The sequence below is a fragment of the Theropithecus gelada genome, chromosome 11 (assembly GCF_003255815.1).
Source record: "Theropithecus gelada isolate Dixy chromosome 11, Tgel_1.0, whole genome shotgun sequence".
In the NCBI taxonomy this organism is placed as follows: Eukaryota; Metazoa; Chordata; class Mammalia; order Primates; family Cercopithecidae; genus Theropithecus; species Theropithecus gelada.
The window spans coordinates 12,869,417-12,893,291 of record NC_037679.1 but is presented as its reverse complement, the minus strand read 5'-3'; the positions used below and the strand labels follow the sequence as shown (position 1 = coordinate 12,893,291).

The 23,875-nt window shown below is 48.6% G+C and overlaps 1 protein-coding gene across 5 annotated transcripts in view; it reads left to right on the top strand.

Annotated features, from left to right (window-relative positions):
* Nucleotides 1-16,519: 16,519 nt before the first annotated feature.
* Nucleotides 16,520-23,875, top strand: part of CALCOCO1 (calcium binding and coiled-coil domain 1) — a 17,253-nt gene continuing 9,897 nt past the window's right edge. For 2 of the 5 annotated variants that reach the window (XM_025400973.1, XM_025400971.1), the window contains exons 1-6: nucleotides 16,520-16,861; nucleotides 18,994-19,173; nucleotides 19,511-19,613; nucleotides 20,618-20,808; nucleotides 22,214-22,372; nucleotides 22,780-22,928. In XM_025400973.1, coding sequence (XP_025256758.1) covers nucleotides 19,018-19,173; nucleotides 19,511-19,613; nucleotides 20,618-20,808; nucleotides 22,214-22,372; nucleotides 22,780-22,928 — 758 coding nt within the window. In that variant the 5' untranslated portion in view covers nucleotides 16,520-16,861; nucleotides 18,994-19,017. Of the gene's footprint in view, nucleotides 16,862-17,944; nucleotides 18,080-18,502; nucleotides 18,573-18,993; nucleotides 19,174-19,510; nucleotides 19,614-20,617; nucleotides 20,809-22,213; nucleotides 22,373-22,779; nucleotides 22,929-23,875 lie in introns of all 5 variants that reach the window. The other 3 variants (XM_025400970.1, XM_025400974.1, XM_025400975.1) reach the window with 3 other exon arrangements.

Here is a 23,875-nt window from a genome sequence, read left to right as displayed (position 1 = left end):
TTTTCTGAATAGAACCAATGAACTGAGCATGATGGGATTAATGAGGCTGGAGAAGGTGGGACACTCACTGACTGGGGGTGGAGAGCAGCTGTGAAAAAGCGGTGCAACAGTCACAGGCAGTAGCATCCAAATACACTTTGGGACTTACTGGAACTTCTGCAGATCAGACCTCAGATCCTCCTGCTTCAGTTTCAGGATGAAACTGTTAGGAGTTTCATCCTGTTGCCCTGTTAGGGTTTTTGTTTTTGTTTTAGGGAAGGAGGATTAAAACAATAGGTTTGAGACTGAAGGACAGAGTTTTAATTCTCTGTCTCCATCCCTAAGTGTCCTTGATACTTGGCAGGTTTCTACTTCCATGTCAGTCAGGAATTAGGGGACCCCAATGTCAATTTGGAAATCTGAAGTTTGCTACCCTGCCATCATCTCCCTTTCCGGAAGGTCTCACTCTCAGCGCTGGGACCCCAACCCTGCAGTTCTCCGTATCTGCCACAAGGTGGCGGCCAAAGCATCGATTGATCCAGAGCTAGACCTGGTGCCTCACTAGAGCCAGGACCCTGGCCTCCACCCAGTCTCCATTCACCCCTTCCCCACCTGGGATCTGCCAACCCCGAGGGACCCAGGAAAGGAGAAACTTTCTGGAAGAACTCCAGCTCTTCGGATAAATGGGCTGGGTGAGGACTGGGTGGGAGAAAGAAAGGGAAGGTGCAAGGGAAACCAGAGAAACACAAACCTGGAGGGCTTCAGTGGGGGAGCAGGCAGTCAGGTGTGGTGAGAAGCCCAAGCTGAGAATCACAGTGGCTGCCTGCCACTGCCCGCACCACACCCAGCACCCCAGGGGCTCCAGCACAGCAGCCCAGAGCTGTTAACTTGCCCAGAGCAACCAGAGCAGAAGGAGTACCAGGAGCTGGGATGCAGGGAGCCTACACCAGAGTAAGCCACCCAGATCCAGTCAGGGAAAGGGTCGGCACCACCTCTTCCTCCTCAGTATGAGACCATGAGACCCGGTGGGACTCCGTTATCCCTGCTATTCCCAGAAAACGTTAAACAGGGAAGGGTTCAGTCAGTCTCCCCTGCAGTACTGATTCTCCTGGTGCGGGAAGAGGGTCCTGGGAGACAGGAAAGAAGAAAGAAGGCAGATCCCTAGAGAGAAGAAAAAACAGCCCTGCTCACAGGGAGGTGCCAGTATGTGGGGACCAGGAAAGAGAATAGGAAGAGGCCTGCAAGCACCTTGGCAGTGGTTTCTAAAGGAAACGTCTGGGATCCCGAACCAGGAGGATCAGTCAAGGAGGGCTTCCTAGAGGAGGACAGTATGGGGCAATCTTGTAAAATGCTGAGAGGCTGGTCTGGAAAAAGGAGACAGAAGATAGTTCAGGCTGAAGACAGACTATATGTATGAAATTGTTTGGGGTCAGGGGACAACTAAATCTCTGGATGGCTGCTCAGGTGGAGCTTAGAGACCACGCCACCCTGCAGTGGGAGAATGGGGAGTTGAAGGAACAGACATGGTGCATGTGAGGCAATGAGGCCTCAAGACCCAGCTGGCATGGCTGGGCAGCACCCGGGCCCAGCTGAATATTCCTCCCTCTCCCCCACCCCCATATAGCCAGGAGAATAGAAACAAAATGTAGGATCCTCCAAATAGGGCACAAGAAGGACTCCTAGACCAGGAGTCAGGGGCCTGGGTTTTTCAGAAGCAACCACTGCATAGCAGGGGACACTGGGTAAGTCTTCCCATCTCTGAGGACTCTGGCTGCTGTCTGTACAGGCTGATACTGATGCTCTCTGACCTCCCTTTTCTGAGACTGTCCTGTTGATGACTGCCCTCCTCCCAAATAATGGTCTGACTCATCTGTGAACTGCCAGGCTTTAGTCCTCCTTCTCTCGGTGTCCCTATACTCCAGACACACTCCTCCATCCAGAAGAAATTACTCCATTGCTGTGGTGGGGGAATGGAGGTGCAACACCCTATTTTCATGAAATTACCCTGGCCTATTGGGCATCAAACATGACAAGAGGATCTGAAGTTAGACTCAAGGAAGAACTTCCTAGCACAAGTGGCCTGAAAACCTCAGCTTGTGTGAAATGCAGTAAGAATATATACTAGTGGCTGGCCAGGCACGGTGGCTCACACCTGTAATCCCAGCACTTTGGGATGCCGAGGCAGGTGGATTATGAGGTCAGGAGTTTGAGACCGACTAGCCTGACCAACATGGTGAAACCCCATCTCTACTAGAAATACAAAAATTAGCCAGGCATAGTGGCATGTGCCTGTAATCCTAGCTACTCAGGAGGCTGAGGCAGGAGAATCGCTTGAACCCGGGAGGTGGAGGTTGCAGTAAGCCAAGATGGTGCCACTGCACTCCAGCCTGGGCAACAGAGCAAGACTCTGTGTCAAAAAGAGAGAGAGAGAGAGAGACAGAAAGAGAGAAAGAAAGAAAGAATACATACCAGTGGCCTCCAAGAGACCAGGAAACTGTTTTGGACCTCTGAATAGTGCCAATGAGACAGAGAGAAGTTTTGACTGTGGTTATAGTCCTCCTAGTTAGAAGGTTGCACATAAAGACTTCTGGGGGTCAGCCACGGTGGCTCACGCCTGTAATCCCAGCACTTTGGGAGGCCAAGGCAGGTGGATCATGAAGTCAGGAGATCAGGAACATCCTGGCTAACACAGTGAAACCCCACCTCTACTAAAAATACAAAAAATTAGCCGGGCATGGTGGCAGGCGCCTGTAGTCCCAGCTATTTGGGAGGCTGAGGCAGAAGAATTGCTTGAACCCGGGGGGCGGAGCTTGCAGTGAGCAGAGATAGCACTGCTGCACTCCAGCCTGGGCAACAGAGCAAGACTCTGTCTTTAAAAAAAAAAAAAAAAAAAAAAAAAGACTTCTGGTAATTCTACCACCCTGAAGTGGAGTGGGGTGAATCTAGAGTTAGGAATTGCAGGCTGGTTAGAAGCTAATGGCCAAAACCTGTGGAGTGGGTGGCAGGGGAGAGAAGCGAGTAGGCCTGAATTCTCTAGTCTAGGCACCCTCCCATCCTGGCCCCACCTCTTCATCACCCTCCCAGGTGAGACCAGAGCCTCTGAGCACTTCCAATCCAAACCCTGAGTGAAGGCCTCAGATCCTAGTCTCCATCTCAGACCCCAGCCCTGATGCTATCTCCCTGTGCCTGGAAGGGCAAAAGCACCCACTGCTCAGGCTCCCCAGCCAAATAGAAACGGCCTTCTGCTGGCCTCCCACCTCAGCATCACCACATACCACATCCTGGAACCTGCTAGAGATTTGCATAAATCAAAGACATCTTCACTTGAGTCTTCCAGCTCCCCAAGGCACACCACATGCACATATACACATATGCACACATTCGCCTGCACACATGCAGATACACAGGTGCATGCTCATACATGCATCATACATGCACACACATAGCCTCAAAATACAGATATATGCACACACACCCACATCCCATACACTCTCACATACATGCAACATACACACATTCATAAACTCACCCACATATGCAGACACACATCACATGCAAACTTACACATACTCATCAAACACTTGTTCACACTCATGCGTGCATCCTCCTCTATTCCTTTCTGCTGACTAAGGATCAAAAGCCCAGGCTTCTAGATTCTAGAGATTTAGAATGTCCAGCAGAATGCATGTAAACCCACAGGAAACCTATTTTGAGTTTCTTAGCCCAAACTGGAACTTCTTTACCATATCCTCTTCCCTGCCTCCAGATCTCTGGACCTCTGGTCCAGATCATGGAAATGGAGCCTGCAAAGATAACTCATTCGTTCATGCTACAAATGTTTTTAAATACCTGCCACCGATGTGCAGGAAGCTGAGGTAGACACATAAAAGCATGAGACCTTCTAGTGTAGTGGAAAGAGCAAGAGCTCATGAGACAAGGACCTGAGTTCAAATCCTGCCCTGTCTCAACAAGCTGTGTTACTGTGGGAACATTACAAAACCTCTCTGAGCCTCAGTTTCATCACCTGTAAGGTGAGGTGAATAAAACTCACCCAGTAATGCTGTGAGGATTATAATAAAGGCAGGGAGAACCTCCAACAGCAATGTGCCCAGCCATGAAAAGGGTCCCCATTCCCTTCCCTAGCCCCTGAGGTGGAGGTCAGGGGAGAGCGGCTCCCCAACACCCTCCCTATCCTGCCATCACTGAAGCAGAAACCCAGTCTCCTTCAGCCTTGGACCCCACAGGTGCGCACACTTCGGGAAACTTAATCTCGGACTTGGGCAGCTCGGATCTGACTCCCCCGCCCCCGCCCCCGCCCTCGCCCCCCGCCCCTCCTGGTCCATCATGCCTCTCGCCCGTTTGCAGGTCGCGTTTTCCGTAATAACCTTTAATGCGGCTGGCCACGGCCCAAATGTTCGCGATGGAGCGCTGGGCCCCGCGCATCAGATGGACGATGAAGTGTTAATCATCCCCCAGGGAGCCGTCCCGCGGAAAGTCGTCATTAATTTCTCTGAATTACACCAATTCCGAGACATTCTTTATGGACAGACAGTGCGGGAGACAGTTATATGACAGGACTTGCTGTGCTAAGCAGATGTGGGAGAGATTGCGTCGCCCCATGAATACTAAACAATCGCTCCGAAGAAACCCCACTAGTTCCTGCGCTCAGAGCTGGGACTCGGCTTAGCCGGTCTCCCACCCTCATGGGCACACCCCTGCAGGTGCCTGGGGTTGGGGGAGGAGGGCTGGCGCCCATCCCTGCTGCACAGGTGGCCTCCTCGGCTCCCCTCCGGAGTCAGGCCTCGGCCTCAGAGCAAGAAGTGGCTTGGGGCTCTCACCCTCACCTTCCTGGGACGCTGCAGGGTCCCACCAACACCCTTGCCTTCCCTGCCACAGCCTTTGCTTCCTGCATTCCTTCCAGGGCCTCAACTGCTGCTCAACGTCTTGCTGTTTCCCCTCTCTCCGACTCTGATCCTCCTCTAGCTCATCACCCAGACGACTCAGTACCTGCCGGTTTCTGAGTCTCCATCCTGGTTCTCCCACCTCCCCATCCTGCTCCGCCTCCATCCCTTCGACCCTCTCTTCCTGCCCACCTCCCACTCTGCTCACTTCCCCAGCCTGACCACTTTCCACCCTACGCAGGCTGCCTGCTCGTCTCCCCAGACAACCCTGCCTGGCAGTGGGCATAGCTTTCCCATTCCCTCCCTCGCTCCAATCGGCCGCACCCTACACTTTGCCCCATTTCAGGTCATCTCGCCTACATCCGCTTTCACACCTCGCCCACCCTTCAGAATCTAGCGGGGGAGGGACAAAGTTCAGAGCAGAATGAAAGGAAGGAGGTGTGCCCCTTTTCTCTCTCCTCCTGCCCTCTGCCTGCCCTCCTCTCTTCTTTCTGGGATACTGAAAGATCCCAGACAGAATGAACCAGAGCTGGAGACACCTCCCCACAAGCAGAGTGGTGGGAGCCAGGAAGTGGGGGAGAAGGAAGAGGGTGGCGGGGGAAACCTGCCCAGGCGATGGGTCCCACCTGGGGAAAGCCCCGCCCACCACGAAGAGCCCCGCCTCCCCTGAGCTGCCGGGGAGGCTCCGCCCGGCCCGCGGCTCGGCCCAGCCCCAAAGCCTAAGGGTCCTCCCCGGCAGCCCGGGGACCTTGGGAGTGCCAGGTTTCTCGGTCACCCTAGGCCACTGTCCCTCAGGGGAGGACAGAGGCAAGTGCACACTGTTCCTGTCAGGCCGTCCCTCCCTCTTCGCCGGAGGGAGGACCCCCTCAGCGCCTTGCGCGGGTCTGGGGGAGAGGAAGGAAAGAGCGCCGCCTCTGCGTCTTTCCTCCTCGCAGGTAATTTATGTCTGAGAGCGGAGCAGATGGCGGGTAATTTAGCAATCACCGTGTGCGGGAACGGGACTCGCGCCTCCACATGGAAGCCAAAGATTCCCCGCCGCAGTCTCATCTCATTTGCTGCCTGTTTTCTCTATTTTGTCTCCCCTTCCCCCGCCGCACCTCGCTGAATCCCAAAACTCAGACGGAGGGGATCTCCTGCATGGGGTCCCTTTTCATCCTGACCCCTCTCGACATCAGGCCTAGGTTTTCTGCCTCAGAAAACACAAGGTAGAGCCTGTTTGCTCACTGGGAGTTCTTCCTTCCCCTCTCACCTTCAGCCTTCTTGCTGCTGTAAGTGACCGTACTGTACTGGGAGGCTGTGGGGTTCTCTCCCAACCTTCTTCCCTACCGCCACTTCTTCAGGCTTTCCACGGTATTTTCCCCAAATATCTGGGTTCCAGACCCCCGGTTTCAGAATAGGCTTCTGGACCCCAAAGTTAACTCAGCGGCTAAGGAGCCTGGGTGCCTGCATGGACAGCAAGGGGAAAGCAGTGATTATTAAGGTGAGAGGGGCCCCAAAGCCCTTTGGAGCTCTGTCCAGGCAGTGAGCATGTGATGAGTATGCAATGGCTGACTGAGAAGCTGGCCTTAGTGAGGAGAGGGCAGGCAGAGGGGACGGAAATGAGGCTGGAGACATCTGACATGCCTCCTTCCCCTTCCACTCCCTTCCTCTATGGGCCACCTGGGGAAAGGATGCTGTGAGACAGGCCCTGGGCCTGGAGACCTCCCAAAGCTGCATGGGAGTCGGGGGTGTCCTCCCCTCCAACCAGCCCAGCCCAGGACACAGGACACCCATAAGCCAGAGGCTGTACCCCACACACACCCTGTCTTCGGCCAGAGCCCCTAGATCTCTGACCTTCACTCTCACCCCTAATCCTAGACTGCAGCTTGAATGCTGCCATTCCAACAGGACTTCAGGTGACCTCTGGGCTCTGCAGAGCTGGCCTCTCAGGCTTTGAGACACCCTCACCACACTTTCCCAGCTCCTCCTCATTCCTCAACACCAGAGGAGCACTAATTAATTAGCGTGTGCAACCAGCCATAGGCACCATCTCGTTACTCACCACAGGGACCCGCTGTTAACATACCAGACCCCCGGGACGCGGGCACACGCCAATTACACAGCTAGCAGCTCGGCTAATCACGGCTCCTGGTGACACTGTGGCTTACAGAGGAATCCCCACTTCCCTCCTCCCACCTCCCCCTACACTCCTGCCTCTGGGAACAGGAGGCTGGAAGGGAGGATGTGAAGACTGAGTGGGGAAAAGTTGAAATGCTGGGAAACAGGAGGCCAGTCATGGAGTAGCTGAGGGGAGAGTGGGCGTGAAAAGTTAGAATTCCCCTACAAATTACTTTAGGCTGTAAACAGCCACTATGGAATTAGTAACTGCAACAAGAGGGTGTGCTGGTTAGACTACAAGAAGGACTTCCTGATGAGGCCATTGCTAGGGTAGAATTGGACCTAACAAAGGACAGCCTTTCTTCCTACAAGAAACAGCCAAGGGAAAATGGTCTGTTAGGTGGAAGAGGAAGGGAGAGAGGGGAAGTTCCAAGAACTTAGGTATCTGGTGCCATCCTGTCCCTCAGCCGCAGTTCAAGGGTACAGAGAGGAGGCGGCCTCACTGCAGACACAGATAGACAGCTTCCCTCCCACACACGTCCCATTGACTTTGCCATTCTGCTGTCACTCCACAGCTTCTCCGAGATTTAACATATTGACTCTCCGAGCTGCAGAAAATTGAATTTTCTTCATTACGACTGTCTCCCGACAAAAGCAGCTCATAAATTCTCCATCTTTTTCAGGCTTCCCACCCCCTCACCACCCAACATCTCTCCACGGTATTCACATATTTGAACATGCCATTCACATGGGTGTAAAGGCAAGGCATGACCAGCACTCCCCACGGACACATCATTCACAAAGACAGCATTGACAGCATTCACCCCATCCCTCACTGCCCATACATAGATCCAGTCTACTCCCAGAGCTGGCCACTGTCATCAGAAATGAGGGTTCATGTCTTCTACAACCAGGGTGGGCCCAAGTATATGGTGCCCCATATAGCAGATTCATATGTCCCATATCAAGGGGTGAAAAGTCCCATGCCTTAGCCAGTGCATGTACGTCTATATTGTGCCCCATCGGCAGTCTCACGGATGACACTGTCACGTGGGACAGAGTCATCTGTCCTGAGATACAGTATTCACTCCAGACCCACCTCAGTGCTACCTGGGCATAGCTACAGGTCCGTCCCCACAGTACTGGAATCCCTGTCCACACTCCCACCTGGGAATAAGCCCACAAGTATGAAGCATACACAAGTCTCTCAAGCTTTGTATAGTCATAGACATGGAAGGAGGAGAGGAAACATCTCCTAGGACCTAGTGGGGAGTCTTCCTTCACACCACAGCAACCGCTCCTGTCTCCTCCCAACACGGTCCCCTGCCCATACACATGTTAAGCTGCTGGTCTTCTTCCACGACTATAGTACCTCAGCAGTACTCCTTAAGGCACAGACACCTCCCTTCCACCATCAAGGGATGTTGGATTTGGCCTCCCACTCCAGAGTGTGCTCTTCCCATCTGACTCTCCTGCTTAGGCTGCAGGCACAGCACTGGGGAAGGGCAGGGCCTAGTTCTTGTGGCACCTGTGCCAGCCTGGCAGCTGAAGCTGTAATAGATGGGCAAGAGGCCAGCCTGATGGCCAGCACCATGTGGCTTGTGCCCAGGGCCAGATTGGGGCGGGAAGTGGTGGGCTAGGTGCCCAGGCACTCCACCTTCCAAAATGCCACACAATCTGTGCGTGGAGAGAGACAGAAAGAGGGACTCAGATAGATTCAGATGAGGACATCCCCTGAGACCAGACTAAGTCAATCTCTGGCCCCTCAACAGCTGCTCCCACCCCTACAACTCTGACCCAGGCACAAAGGAAGTCACCACAAACAAGAGAGAGGACAACCAGTTATTTTCAAGAATAACTAGCCCAACCTCACCAACAGGAAAACTAGAGATTCTGGAGGTACAATCAGAAACAATGATAAGAATGATTCCTCTATTAGGAGAGGGGCTGAGACTTGGGAGGTCTCCATGCATTTTTATGTCAGCTAATTAATATACAAATGTTATGTACAATGCAGATGAATATCTATTGCCTTTGCAATCCCGAACCTTCTCCTCTTGGTACGTGGTACTAATACATACATACACACACACACACACACACACACGCACACACACAGTCTATATGATTAGCTGGACCGTTTTTCCCAGCACTTAGGTTTCTAAACTATCTTCCATCTTATCCCTTAAGAGCAAGTTTGGAACTACACAAAGATGGCCAGGAAGGTTGAGCTCCACAATATAAGGAATGGCTTTCTGCAGACTCAGATGTACCTCAAATCCTCTTTGTCCAGAAGGAGAACAACCTCCCCCATGCCAACCTTACCCACGCCCACCCCAAACTTGCTCCTGGCGGGGTGCAGTGGCTTACACCTGTAATGCCAGCACTTTGGGAGGCTGAGGCAGGTGGATCATTTGAGGTCAGAAGTTTGAAACCAGACTGGTCAACATGGTGAAACCCTGTCTCTACTAAAAATAACAACAACAACAAAAAAAACTAGCTGGGCGTGGTGGCGAACACTTGTAATACCAGCTACTGAGGGAGACGGAGGCAGGAGAATCGCTTGAACCTGAGCGATTGTTACAGTGAGGTTACAGTGAGCTGAGATCACTGCACTCCAGGCTTGTGACAGAGTGAGATTTTATCTCATAAATAAATAAATAAACAAACAAACAAACCTACTCCTTCTGCCAACACCCCCTCTCAGGGAAGGACTACATCCACTCAGATGCCCAAGCCAGTACTCCGGGATCAGCCATGACCCTTCCTTCAAGTTAGAATGAGACATGGGAGCCTGTTGCATGTATTAAATGACTTAGGGACTTTTTTTTCTTTTTTGAGACAGGGTCTCACTTTGTTACCCAGGCTGGAGTACAGTGATGCAAACACAGATCACTGCAGCCTCGACCTCCCGGACTCAAGTCATCCTCCCACCTCAGCCCCCAAGTAGCTGGGACCATAGGCATACGCCACCATGCTCAGCTAATTTTTCTATTTTTCGTAGAGACGAGGTTTTGCCATGTTGTCCAGGCTGGTCTTGAACTCCTGAGCTCAAGCACTCCTCCTGCTTCAGCCTCCCAAAGTCCTGGGGTTACAGGCATGAGCCACCACACCTGACCCCCTTAAGTGATTTTTTTTAAGCTAAAAGTTTAACTTTTTTAGCATCACATGTCTACAGACATCAAAATCATTACTTCAAAAGTCAAAATGTCCTGTTTCCTTCATTGCCCACAACCTGCATGCTACTTCCTAAATATCTCTGTGTTTATTGCTGCATTCTCTCTGGCAGATGAGAGACAGGTCTTAGCAAGATAACTGAGCTGCCTCCTTGTTGCGTTCTCAGGCTCCACGGTTAACCTCCCCACTTCCCCCGATTCCCATAGCACTGGGGAGGCCAGAGAAGCATAGGGAATAGGCCAAGCCACACAGTTTCCCAGAGAGAACTATTTTGAAACTGTCAGAAAGCTGATAGAATTGCAAAGTACATGAAATCAGCTACTTAAATTGTGACTACAACACACAGCTATTTATTTTGTGACAGGGTAAAAATTTTCAAACATTTTATCAATAGAATAATAAAAATAAAGAAACCCTGTAACCATATGAATAACACTATCTTGAGGGAAATCGGCCACATTCATGACCAATCAGCCTGTGGCCTGATGCCCCGCCAACATTTTGGTTGGCTGAATTCCAGTCTTTCTTCAGCAGCGGATCTTTGCTTATGTGTGGTTCACAAAGTTGGTGCTCTATAAATTTCAGTGGAATAAATGTGAGACGAATAGAGGTATGAGCATGTGGTCAGATCAGAATCAAAAGTCTTCTTGTTAGAGGTATCTCTTCTCCCAGAACAACTCTAATGATTCTAGAATGTTGATTCAACCCATGTTGATAAAGCATGCAATGGGCACATGACTAGATTCTGTCTCCAACCCCTATTATATGAGGCCATATGACTGGTTCTCACCAATAAGATAGAAGTGGCAGTAATGTGTTACTTCCAAGCTGTGAAAGTTTAGAGTGTGTGCCTTCTCCACATGCTCGCTCTTCCCCATCTGCTGGCGGTGACACCTGGGCAACCTGAAGCCACATATTTCGGAAGGCAGATTCACAGCATGAACAGATCTGGATTCTTGAGTCACCTGACTACAAATATCCACATTGGACTTATGTGATACATAAATTCTTATCATGTTAAGACACTGAGATCTGGGGGTTGTCTGTTGCAGCTGTTATATCTACTCTAATACACGAATCAAGGTAATGAGGCCAAAATGGCAACAAACCAGACTTGTAACACTGTCGAATTTGGACTGTGATGGATGCAGAGGGCACAGGAGAGCACTCTGGAGTCAGGAATTCTTGATTTAAATATCATACTAGGGGCCGGGCATGGTGGTTCATGCCTGTAATCCCAGCTTTTTGGGAGGCCAACGCAGGCAGATCACCTGAAGTCAGGAGTTTGAGACCAGCCTGGCCAACACAGTGAAACTCCGTCACTACTAAAAATACAAAAGTTAGCTGGATGTGGTGGCAGGCATCTGTAATCCCAGCTACTCAGGAGGCTGAGGCAGAAGAATTGCTTGAACCCTGGAGGCAGAGGTTGCAGTGAGCCAAAATCATGCCACTGCACTCCAGCCTGGATGACAGAGTAAGACTCTGTCTCAAAAATAAATAGATAAATCTCATACTAGCTATGTGGCTTTGGTCAAGTTATTCAATCTTTCTGAACTTTGGTTTTTTCACTGATAAAAATTACATAATAATAATATGATCTGATTATTTTATTTACTTTGATAGTAGAGTGGCTGATTATTTTATTTACTTTGATAGTAGAGTGGCTCGATAGGTCTGCAGAGTGAAGGAGCTGCAGACCTGAGTATTGTTGAGAACTCTAAACCAATCTTCCACCCAGCCCTAGGTCAACCAAGGAACTAAGAGGACAAAAGAAAATGGGCCGGAGACCTTAAAGAAAAGCCCCAAAGAATCAAACTTTGCGCTAAAATTACATCAATGTTTTTCCTACTTCCCATAGAGTCCACAGTTTGGAAACATTCGGAACAGCCTACAATGTCTGATAGAGCTGCTTCTGTGTGTTTGTAAAGCACCCAGCAGAGTGCCTGGTACATGGCAGACACTCAGTACTATTAATAACACTGGCCATTATTATTTTCTCAGGAAGCATTTTGTTATATTGGAAAAGGTATAGATTTCAGAATAAGATTGTTCTTAGAGGCTTTTCTTTTTTTTTTTTTTTTTTTTTTTTTTAAGACCGATCACATTCTCATCGCCCAGGCTAGAGTACAGTTGGTGCATTCAATGGCTCACTGCAACTTTGATTTCCCAGGCTCAGGTGATTCTCCCACCACAGCCTCCCGAGTAGCTGGGACTACAGGTGTGCACCACCACACCTGGCTAATTTTTGTATTTTTAGTAGAAACAGAGTTTTTCCATGTTGCCCAGGCTGGTCTCTAACTCCTGGGCTCAAGCAATCTGCTGGCATTGGCCTCCCAATATGCTGAGATTACAGACATGGTCCACCGCACCCAGCAGTAAATTACTCTTAAAGTCTCAGTCTCTTCATCTGTAAAATCTGGATAGCACCTTGCACAGTTATTGTGATGATTCAATGAATGAAAGAGCACCTCTCACATAGAAGGCACTCAACTAGTGATAGCTCCTCAAAACATTCCCAGAGTCCAGGGCCAGCTTCCATTAAACATTTATTATGTGGTGGTCACCGAGCTAGATGAGGCAATACCAGAATTAGGACTTTTACAAAAGAGAAAGACTTAACATTTCAGGGAAATGGATTCATTTTTCAGCAACTCCTTCCCCAGCTCTATGGAGCCCTTCGACAATCATGGCAGTCATCTCCCTTACCCAGACAAGAGTTAAGACTATATTCTGGGAAAAAAAAAAAAAAAAAAAAACCGGCCCCGGCCGGGCGCGGTGGCTCAAGCCTGTAATCCCAGCACTTTGGGAGGCTGAGACGGGTGGATCACGAGGTCAGGAGATCGAGACCATCCTGGCTAACATGCTGAAACCCCATCTCTACTAAAAACACAAAAATACAAAAAACTAGCCGGGCGAGGTGGTGGGCGCCTGTAGTCCCAGCTACTCGGGAGGCTGAGGCAGGAGAATGGCGTGAACCCGGGAGGTGGAGCTTGCAGTGAGCTGAGATCTGGCCACTGCGCTCCAGCCTGGGCGACAGAGCAAGACTCTGTCTCAAAAAAAAAAAAAAAACCGGCCCCAAATCTCCCACTCTCATTCAGAAATACTCTTTGATCCCAACAACTGTAACTTCCACCTGTCTTCACAGTATTATTCCCCTTTTTCAAAAAATCTTCAGTGACTAACTTCACATTCCTGACGGGAGTGAAGCCCAAACCTCTGCACATGATGTATTGATTAGGAAAACAGTAGCTACTATAAAAATAAACCCCACATTTTAGCAGTGTAACAAAATAGAAATTGATTTATTGGTCAAGTGAAATCTAAAACACATGATCCTGATTAGTGGTCAGCTCTCTGCCAAGTGATGATTCAGGGAACCAGCTTCCTTCCATCCTGTGGCTCCACTATCTTTAACGTGGCCTTCAGGGTCGCTGTGCCTAAGGTCATCTTCATCAAGCTAGACAGGAAAAAAAAAATGAAGGATCTTTTTTGGAGGGCTTTATGGGCCAGACTTGAAAATGGAACACATTAATTAAAGGAGAAGCTTAAAAATGTGGTCCAGCTGTGTGTCCAATAAAAAGAAAGAAATAGGTTCTGATAAACACATAGCAGGCTCTGGCTCACCTGACATTCAAAACTCTCTATACTCTGGCTTAAGTCTGTCTTTCCAATTTTATCTTCCATTATCCAATTATCCAACTGTAGCTTCTTTTTTGTTGTTGTTGGTGGTGGTGGTGGTTTTTGTTTTGTTTTGTTGTTTGAGACAAAGTGTCACTCTGTTCCCCAGGTTGGAGTGCAGTGGCACCATCCCGGCTCACTGCAACCTCTGCCTCCTGGGTTCAAGCGATTCTCCTGCCTCAGCCTCCCAAGTAGCTGGGATTATAGCCACACGCCACCACACCTGGCTAATTTTTGTATTTTTAGTAGAGACGGGGGTTCACCAGTTGGCCAGACTGGTTTTGAACTCCTGACCTCAAGTGATCCACCCGCCTTGGCCTCCCAATATGCTGGGATTACAGGAGTGAGCCACCATTCCTGGCTTCCAACTGTAGCTTTTATTCAGCTTTACTGCAATCTACCAACCCCAAAATCTAAAACAACTTAAAACAACCAATGTTGGCTTTTGATTTATGTATATGCAGGTTGTGGGCAAGCGGCAGCTCAGCTCCACAGGTCTTCTCATTCCCGGACTCAGGCAGAAGGAGCAACTCTCCTGTGGATTATTCCCATTCTAGTGGCAGAGAAGAACAAGAAAGTGGAAACTCATGTGTTCAAACATGGAATGAGTCACATCTGATCCCGTCAGCCAAATCATGAAACATGACAAAGCCCAAAGTCAATGACATGAGACATCTATTCCTTCTACAGGAGATACTGCAAGTCACATGGCAGTGGGCAGGAATGAGAGAGGAAATAATTTCAAACAATTAGTCCATCCACTACAACTGCCATTTTCCATCTGGAGTACATGGCAGACGTTGCTACCCAGCACTCTTTCCTCAGAATCCTCAATACAACATTTCAGGCAGACATTACCAATAATCTGAGTTTGCCTAAATAAATAACTAAAGGTTGAAATTGATGTGCTATTGTGTGACTCTAGGCTCATTATCCATTCCCACCTCCAAATCTTTGCTTTGGCCTAGAAGAAGCTTACCCTCCCCAGTCCCCATCTTGCCAAACTATCCAAATTTAATCTATTCTTCAAATATTTGAATATTTGAAAGCAATGACTATAATTTAAATAATGAATTACATTCATTATTTTAAAATAATGAATATTTTCTATTCATTATTTCAATAAAATTAACTGAATACTTAGCATAGTACCTGACACACATATCTGTTGAATTAATCTGTTTCACATTACCTTGTGCCTTGCACTGAGCATATAAATGCTCAGTGAACATGTGTCTCCTGTTAATGAACCAGCACTGTTCCTTAGAACAATGGGAGTTAGTATCACATGCCAGAGTTTCTGGACTGGGAGTATGGTGACTGCTTGTGCTTAAATCCTGATTCTGCCACTTACTAGCTGGATGACTCCAGGCAAGTCATTAATTGTGCCTCAATCTCATCATGTGTAAAATGGGGATAAAAACAAGGCATATTACATAAGCCTGTTGTATTAAATAGGAAAATTCTTAGCATAGTTTGAACAGATCATAAGCACCCATTTTTAGCTCCGAGACTGTTTTCTTACAGACCCTTATTTTGGGTGGAAGACAAGAGCCAAGAACACTTGAGACTTGGGTCCTTGAACAGACCTCACTCTTAACCCACTCCAGACCTTGAGCTACCTCCTCATCCAGAAACTGGTTCCCTAACTCATAAATCCTGACTAATGACACAGACACATCACCTTAATGTTTGTGCAGCTCAGTAACTAATTGTTAAGTGCCTGGAGATCTTCAGATGAAAGACACTCAGGGCAGACACCGCATTCAGTCATAAAAGCAAAACACTACCAAAAAACTTGGAAAAGGCAGAAGCTCCATAACTTAGTGCAGTAGCGAATTAAAGCAGGCACCTAGGAAGAGGAAATCAATCCTTAAGACTGTAATCCTTTAATGCAGAGCCAGAGAAAGAGGTAATTCTGAATGCCTCCGACTAGAGGGATGGAGAATGGCGAGACGGGGGTAGGATGCTCAAGTCTGTAACGTGACTTGGGGTGTGGGAGACGTGTCAATCTTTCACCTCTCCTAAATAAAAACCGGAACGTCAACATATATTGTTATCCTAATTAATTTAAGCCACTTAAAAGGCTTGGGCAAACAGGCCCCTATAAGTGGCTTGTGAATTGCGACAGGTCCTGAATTATGCCAAGCTCCCTTTTCAATTTCATTCTTCTCATTCCACTGCTCCTACCACCACCTCAGGCAATTTTATCCTCTTCCTACACCCAGAAGCCACTCTAGGGGAGCCCAGTCCAGATGCGTATTGTCAGGCCCCTTAGCACTGAAATCCTTAAGTTGGAAGAAAATGGTCAACTGTGCAGAACACAACATTCTTACAAGGTCTGTCCCTGAGGTTGAAGTAAAGAAGAAACTGCTATACCCCAGCTATCAGTTTCCCATCCCCAAAATGGTGGGTAGCTGGGGTGTAGTGGCAAGAACACATGACGTGGAGTCAGCCAAGGCTAGTGCAGTTCTACATTTCATAGCTTTGACACTTCACACTGACTCCTTAACCGTACTTGAGTTTCTTCATCTATAAAGTGTGCATAACGCTAACGCCTATGTCACAGGGGGGTGTGAAAAGTACATGAGGGGGACGCAACAGAACCCGCTCTGCCCACCGTTAAAGCGTTATACAGAAGGCGTTAGAGCCGTAAATCCTCCCCAGCCTCCAACAGCGCACGTTACAAACCAGCAGCCACCCCTCATGCAGCCGGCCCCCTCCTAAGGGATCATGGGCCCTGAAGTCCTTTGATGGCCAAACCCTCGTTCTCTGTCATAGGAGGGAGAACTACGCCTCCCAGGACACCGCCGTGAGGCCGCCGCCACGGACGCCCTCTTCCCCGCCCTACTTGCGCGCAGCCTTCTAGGATATGTAGTCCTAGGTCCGAGCGCGCGGCGGCGAAAGGGCGCGGAAGAACCACAAAACCCAGAAGCCCTCGCGCCCACTCTTCTCCCTCCCCTCGAGAAGTCGGAGGGCTGTTTTTGTTGTTGGTGAAAGGTGAGGGGAACAGCTGATCCATCTGTTGGGTAAGAAACTTGGCCTAATTGGGGGCGATTTTATGGGAGGGCAGAGTTTCCCCACTTTCCAGTTTGGGGAAGGATAACGTAAGGGAACTGTCGAAGGGGGATGCAGGAGCGTTTGGGTTTTAACACTTTCCTTACTGGAGAAGCCACCCCCGCTGTTTGGGGAGTTCTTAGTTTCAAGGGGACCTTGATTAGAGGGGGCGCCCCCTCGTCGTCCTCTCCTTCTTCTCAGTACGTCTCTATAAAGCTGATCCCTTTAGGGGAGCTGAAATCTGCTTATTCTCTCCCAGGCAAGACGTGTCCCCCACACGTCTTCCCTCTCTCCCCTACGCAAATCCAAAGGCCTTTACGACGCTGAATCCCTGGAGGAAGGGGGACCTTCCAAGTAGTAGAATGTCAAGGAACTCTAGAGCCTACAGAGGAGGGGGCGGGACACCCGCTCTCTGCCCGCCATGTGAACATCTGAATCAGGCTACACACCTACATCTTAGGTGCCCAGAACTTTCTTTCGGACATGAAGAACATTTACAGCTGTTACGGATTTTCTTTTTGGGGTGTATTTTAGTGTTCTCCAGGTATAGATCTTTGGGGACAACTTACCCCCACCCTTAGAAAGCTGGAAGAATTACATTTGGAGAAAACATGGACTAGTTTCAACCAGGAATTTTTCAGAGAGATGAACATAAAAAAAAAAAAAAAAAAAAAAAAAAAAACCTTTTGTTCTACCTATTTTGGAGGCAGAAGTTGCTCCTTTTTGTGTTGCTGGCTCACCTTTATCCACTGAGTTTCTGTTTTCTTTTAAAGCTTCTGTCCCCTAGACTTCAGCCTGGTGTGGGTTTGTGATGTTTGGGGGCGTGCGTATGACTAGTGGCAATGGCTGGTTGGACATGTCGGCTGTGAGTGACACAGGAAGCAGATTAGTGGGCTGGAAAGGAGTGATGAGTAAGAGGGCCATCTCACAGCCCTGGACTGAGGAGTTCTCTTGATCGTTATTATTGTTATCTGTCCTCACCCCACCCTCATATTTTCCAATTAACTCTCCCCAGCTAACTTGGAACACCCCTTCCTCTCAACCCCATCCTATAGTGTGTCTCCAGCTACCAATACAAACAGATGGAAGGATCGAGGCTGAGGGGAGCAGAGAGAAAATGAGGAGAGAAATACTAAAGTGAAACTAGTAGGTTTCTAGTCCTGCTGCAGGCACAGTCTGGAGAGAAGAATGTTGGGTTCTTTTTTAACTCATCTCCCCTTTCCTCGACGTTAAATATACATTTCCACTTCTTGGGGGCCCTTACTTCCCACTTTCTAGTCTGTTCCCTGCCCCGGGGTGGGGCTTTCCTGGCTGCAGGCCCCCACATTCCATCTCACCACCCCCACCACGTTCCTGCTAAGCGCCTCACTCCACCCTTGAAGTTGCCGCCTCCAGAATTCTTGACTTCCTGGAATAATAAGTCGAGGGACAGAACCTGTCTTTCCTTATATCCTCCCCTTCCCTTTGTCAAAGCTTTCTGCTTCCCTGGAATTCATGGGGGTAGACAGCTCAGAGAGATGAAAAGAGAGCTCAGGAGCCTAAGGATTTGGGCTGTCAGTTCCCCCCGACCCCAAGCCGTATTCTAGCTCTGAAAACTCAACCATTCCTTTCAGAGATTAGTTGCTGCTTTCTGATGTCATAACTCATTCCTGGATACAGCTGGGTCAACAAGCTTAGGAGTAGGTAAGGACACCTCTCAATGAGAGGGCCCCACACCTCAGCTGGATTTTGAATTCAAGAGCCAGGATGTGTGGGAGATGGGATGGAGAAATGGAGGCTGTCGACCAAGTCTCAGTGTCCCACGCTCTGTCTCCCCTCAGTGTCCTTTTGGGAGCAAAATTAGAGAAGTCTGGACCCTCAGAAGGGTCTATAAGCCAGAGAGGGTATAGTGTGAGACAGGATGGGGACTGACTTGGAAGGCCAGACCTACATCCTAGAGACTAAGAGTGATACCTCAAAAATGTTCATAACCCTCAAGGACTGGAAACCAGGTATGGCTTCTCTCCAGGTGTAGTGGCAGGGGCTGTGAGTGTGTGTTGCTGGAGCTGTGTGGGGAAGGAGGTGGACTGGAGAGACTTTAGGATATCAACCCTTTCTTTCATAGGAGGACAGATATCTCAAGGCCAGGATGGAAGAATCACCACTAAGCCGAGCACCATCCCGTGGTGGAGTCAACTTTCTGAATGTAGCCCGGACCTACATCCCCAACACCAAGGTGGAATGTCACTACACCCTTCCCCCAGGCACCATGCCCAGTGCCAGTGACTGGATTGGCATCTTCAAGGTATCTCTGGAACCCCTTTTGGCTTAGGTTTATGGGCTGTGGGTTGGTTGGAATAAGGGGAATGATTGGGCTCTTGGATTCTCAACCTCAGGTTGATAGAGAAGAAGAAAGAAACATGTCACAGATGACAGAGGCAACCTGTGTAATCAAAGCTCATCTTTTCTCCATCTTAACCTTATTCTTTACTGACACATTAGTGTCCCTCCACTTTCCCTTTCTCTTGTCATTGTTGCCACTGTAGCTCCATCCTGCCCCTCATTCAACCCCTCTGCCCTTTCTTCCATCCATAGAAGGTATTTCCATGACCATACCTTTCTCCAACCTTGGGCTTTCACAGGTAGAAGCTGCCTGTGTTCGAGATTACCACACATTTGTGTGGTCTTCCGTGCCTGAAAGTACAACTGATGGTTCCCCCATTCACACCAGTGTCCAGTTCCAAGGTACAAGGGAAGACGGAAAATTGGGAGAGAGGAGCCAAGGGAGTAGAAGTTTGAAAGAAGGTAGTGGGCTCAGAAACATTAAAAGTTAGGCACAAAGGACAAGGAAAAATAAATGAAAATAAATATAATGAGAATATATCCAACAGGGCTCAGCAGATAGAAAATCATGGGATTATTGCAGAATCAGTGACTTAGAAACAGAAGGAACATCAGAGGACGTCTAGTCCCATGTCCTACCCAAAGAAGGAAAAACCAGGGAGTAAGGAAGATGGAAAGGTAGCATTATGTGGTGAGAAGAGGGAACGACCTGGGTTCAAATCTCACCTCTAACACTTAAAAGCTGTTTGGCCTTGGGCAAATTACATAACCTCCCTGTGTCTGTTATCTTAACAGTAAAAGGGGATGCCTGGTTTATAGAAACATTATGAGGATTTAAAATGAAAGCTGTAGGCCAGGCGTAGTGATCCCAGCACTTTGGGAGGCTAAGGTGGGTGGATCACTTGAGGTCAGGAGTCAAGACCAGCCTGACCAACATGGCAAAATCCTGTCTCTCCTGAAAATACAAAAAAAATTAGCCAGGATGGTGGTGCATGCCTGTAGTCCCAGCTACTCATGAGGCTGAGGCAGGAGAATCTCTTGAACCCAGGAGGCACAGGTTGCAGAGAGCCAAGATCGTGCCACTGCACTCCAGCTTTGCAACAGAGCAAGACTCTGTCTCAAAATAAAATAAAATAAAATAAAAACTGTTACCACAGTGTCTGGTACATGGTAGGCGCTCACTACATGGTGACTAGCATTATTATGATTATGATAGAGGGGGAGTGGGTTTGGGAGAGAAAGGAAGGAGAGGGATAGGCAGAAAGGAGAGAGAAGAGTACCCTAGGAAAAGAAATGGCCTGTGGGAGGTGGAGAAGAGAAGAAACAGTATATGGAATACTGAGCAAGGGGCTGGAGCCAAGGACAGTGGATCATTTGGGGTCCTGGGTCCATTCTTCTTCCCACAGCCAGCTACCTGCCCAAACCAGGAGCTCAGCTCTACCAGTTCCGATATGTGAACCGCCAGGGCCGGGTGTGTGGGCAGAGCCCCCCTTTCCAGTTCCGAGAGCCAAGGCCCATGGATGAACTGGTGACCCTGGAGGAGGCTGATGGGGGCTCTGACATCCTGCTGGTTGTCCCCAAGGCAACTGTGTTACAGGTGAGAAAAGAGCAACAGAGTTATTCTCAGGCAAGGGAGTGGGAGACAGCATTGCAAGAGGGCCCTTCCCACCTTACCCTCCCCTCATCTGTGGCCTCAACTAAAGACCTCACTGAAAGTTAGACAAGGTCCTGCCTTCAGGAAAGTCTCAGTCTAACATAGACATACATGAACATGTAAGGCAGGAAAGGAGACCACCCACAGGCCAGTGTAACTCAGGATTTCATAAGAACTTTTGCAGCCTTCCTTCTCTACGCACTACATACTGCCTTATGCCCTAGAGGAAGATCTAAAGGGTGGAGGGAGGCTACTCGAGGGAACATTCAGAGAAAAGGGAGCACAAGACCTGCTTCCAGGACGAGTGGGGAGTGAGAGCAGATAGGCAAGGCCCCAGATCTGTACTGTCCGATACTAAAGGCTCTTAACTATATATGGCTCTTGAGCATTTCAGATGCAATTAATCCAAACTGAGATGTACTATAAGGGTAAAATATACTCCAGATTTTGAAGACTTAGTATTTTTTAAAGAGAATGTAAAAGACTTCAATAATTTTTATTTTGACCACACGTTGAAATGATACTGTTTGGGGTTTTTTTGTTTGTTTGTTTGTTTGTTTTTCTTTTTTTTTTTTTTTTTTTTTGAGACAGCCTTGCTCTGTCACCTAGGAAGATGTTTATATCTCACGTAAGTGAAAGATGTGTGATGAGCTCCTACTCTCTATTGTGTTTTCACCATTATGATTCTCATTTGAGCCCTACAACAATTCAGACTAAGGGATCATGTTACAGATGAGGACATGTTTCTTAACTTAAGAGAAGTTAAGAAACTTGTTCAAAATCACATAGCCAGCTGGGTGTAGTGGCATGCGCCTATAGTCCCAGCTACTGGGGAGACACTGTGGTGGAAGGATTGCTTGAGGCCAGGAGTTTGAGGTACTGTATGCTGTGGTTGCATCTATGGCTAGCCACTGCACTCCAGCCTGGGCAACATAGTGAGACCCTGTCTTTAAAAATATCACATAGCTAGTAAAAATTGCATTGAAGATTTGAACCCAAGTCTGTCCAACTCCAGAGCAGATAGGGTAAAATTAAGGGAGCCATCCCTTGTGTTTGTGTTCATTGACATGCCACACAAGGGATTCCTGCAATTGCTGAGTGAGGAAAGGGCCAGGCCTAGGGTGGGGAAAGGTAAGAGGGATGAGCAATTCAGAGTGCCGTGAGCTGGTGCATCTGACTGGGTGGTGGACAGGATTCGGTAGCACACCTAGCATCCCCTTCCTCACCTCTTTATAGCCCAAAGCTATATAACTTCCCAACCCCAGAATGCACCTGGAGTGTGGTAAGGATGGAACCTTAGAAGGGGTACTCCACCAGCACACTCCCCTTCTCCTTCTGCCGCCTGTAGAACCAGCTCGATGAGAGCCAGCAAGAACGGAATGACCTGATGCAGCTGAAGCTGCAGCTGGAGGGACAGGTGACAGAGCTGAGGAGCCGAGTGCAGGAGCTCGAGAGGGCTCTGGCAACTGCCAGGCAGGAACACGCGGAGCTGATGGAACAGTATAAGGTGGGAGCTGGGCCAGGTAGGGGGTAGGGTCTGGCTGCTCATCCAGCGTGCAAAATCTAAACCCACTGAAGAGAGTGAAGGAGAGATGTTAGTGGGCTTTTATGATGGTTCTGACATCAAGAAAATAGGTTTAAGGGGTAATGGTTGGGATTAAACTTGATGTGACAAGAGACATGTTCCAAACTTGTAATGAGACTCAGTTCTTTGAACATAGGAATGCTGAGGTAAGGTGGAGGTGGCCACGTTGATAGGTAAAGGAATGTTCCAGCAGTTTCTTTTTCAAGGAAGGCAACGTGATAGCCAGGTGGGAGCAGTCAGACCCTGGTGTGCTCTTCCTAAGCCTTTGTTCCACTACTTGAGAGATGAATCCCAACCTCCCTTTTCTTCTGGGGGAAACTTAATTTCAGGGGATTTCCCGGTCCCATGGGGAGATCACAGAAGAGAGGGACATCCTGAGCCGGCAACAGGGAGACCATGTGGCACGCATCCTGGAGCTGGAGGATGACATTCAGACCATCAGTGAGAAAGTGCTGACGAAGGAAGTGGAGCTCGACAGGTAAGGGGAGTCCACTGACCCCGTCACTTCCTCTCCTTTCCATGACCCCCACGCTCCAGCCCCCTCTCTCAGGCGGGCAGACCTGCTGTCTGCCTCACATGCTTTCTCTTTCCCTCCTACCCTCACTCATGCTAGTCCAATTACTGGGGATACCCTTTTCTGCCGAGCTCTCTACCATCTTTCCGCACGCTATTCTGTATTCCTTTGCTTTGGAAATAATCATAGTTACCACTTACCGTGCAGCAAAAGCTGAGCAAGAGCTAGGAGTGGAGGATTTGGAAGAAGAGAATGGATGAAAGTCAGTGCAAGATAAGAGAGGATGGATTTCAGATTTGGCAGCAGGAAAGATAAGATTGGACTGTGTTCTTACTATTAAGAAACATTAGAACTGGTGATCCAGGAATGTTATGGAATCTCTCCTCTGGAAAAAAAGATACAAATCATAGACTCTTAGCATTGGGAATGTAAGATATGTATGAGGGTATGTAAGAGGTCACCCTCAGGAGGCAGCCTCTTTAACATTTGACAGCTGTCATTTTTGTATCTCTTGTATTGAGCCAAACTCTACTCTCCTATAACTTAGCAGGGGGTCCCGAGACCTCTGGAGCCACATAAAATAAATTTCTTTCTGCTTCCAGAAAGTTGTTTCCTCTACCAAGTAGCATAAATATTGACCACCACCTCCCATGTCTCCCTTCAAATTTTCACCGGTTTAAATACTCTAGTTCCTTAGTTCATTAAATGACATAATTATATTCCATTTAGTACTGGTAGATGGGATATTTTAAAAAACTGTTTAAGGCCGGGCGCGGTGGCTCAAGCCTGTAATCCCAGCACTTTGGGAGGCTGAGATGGGTGGATCACGAGGTCAGGAGATCGAGACCATCCTGGCTAACACGGTGAAACCCCATCTCTACTAAAAAATACAAAAAAAAAAAAAAAAAAAC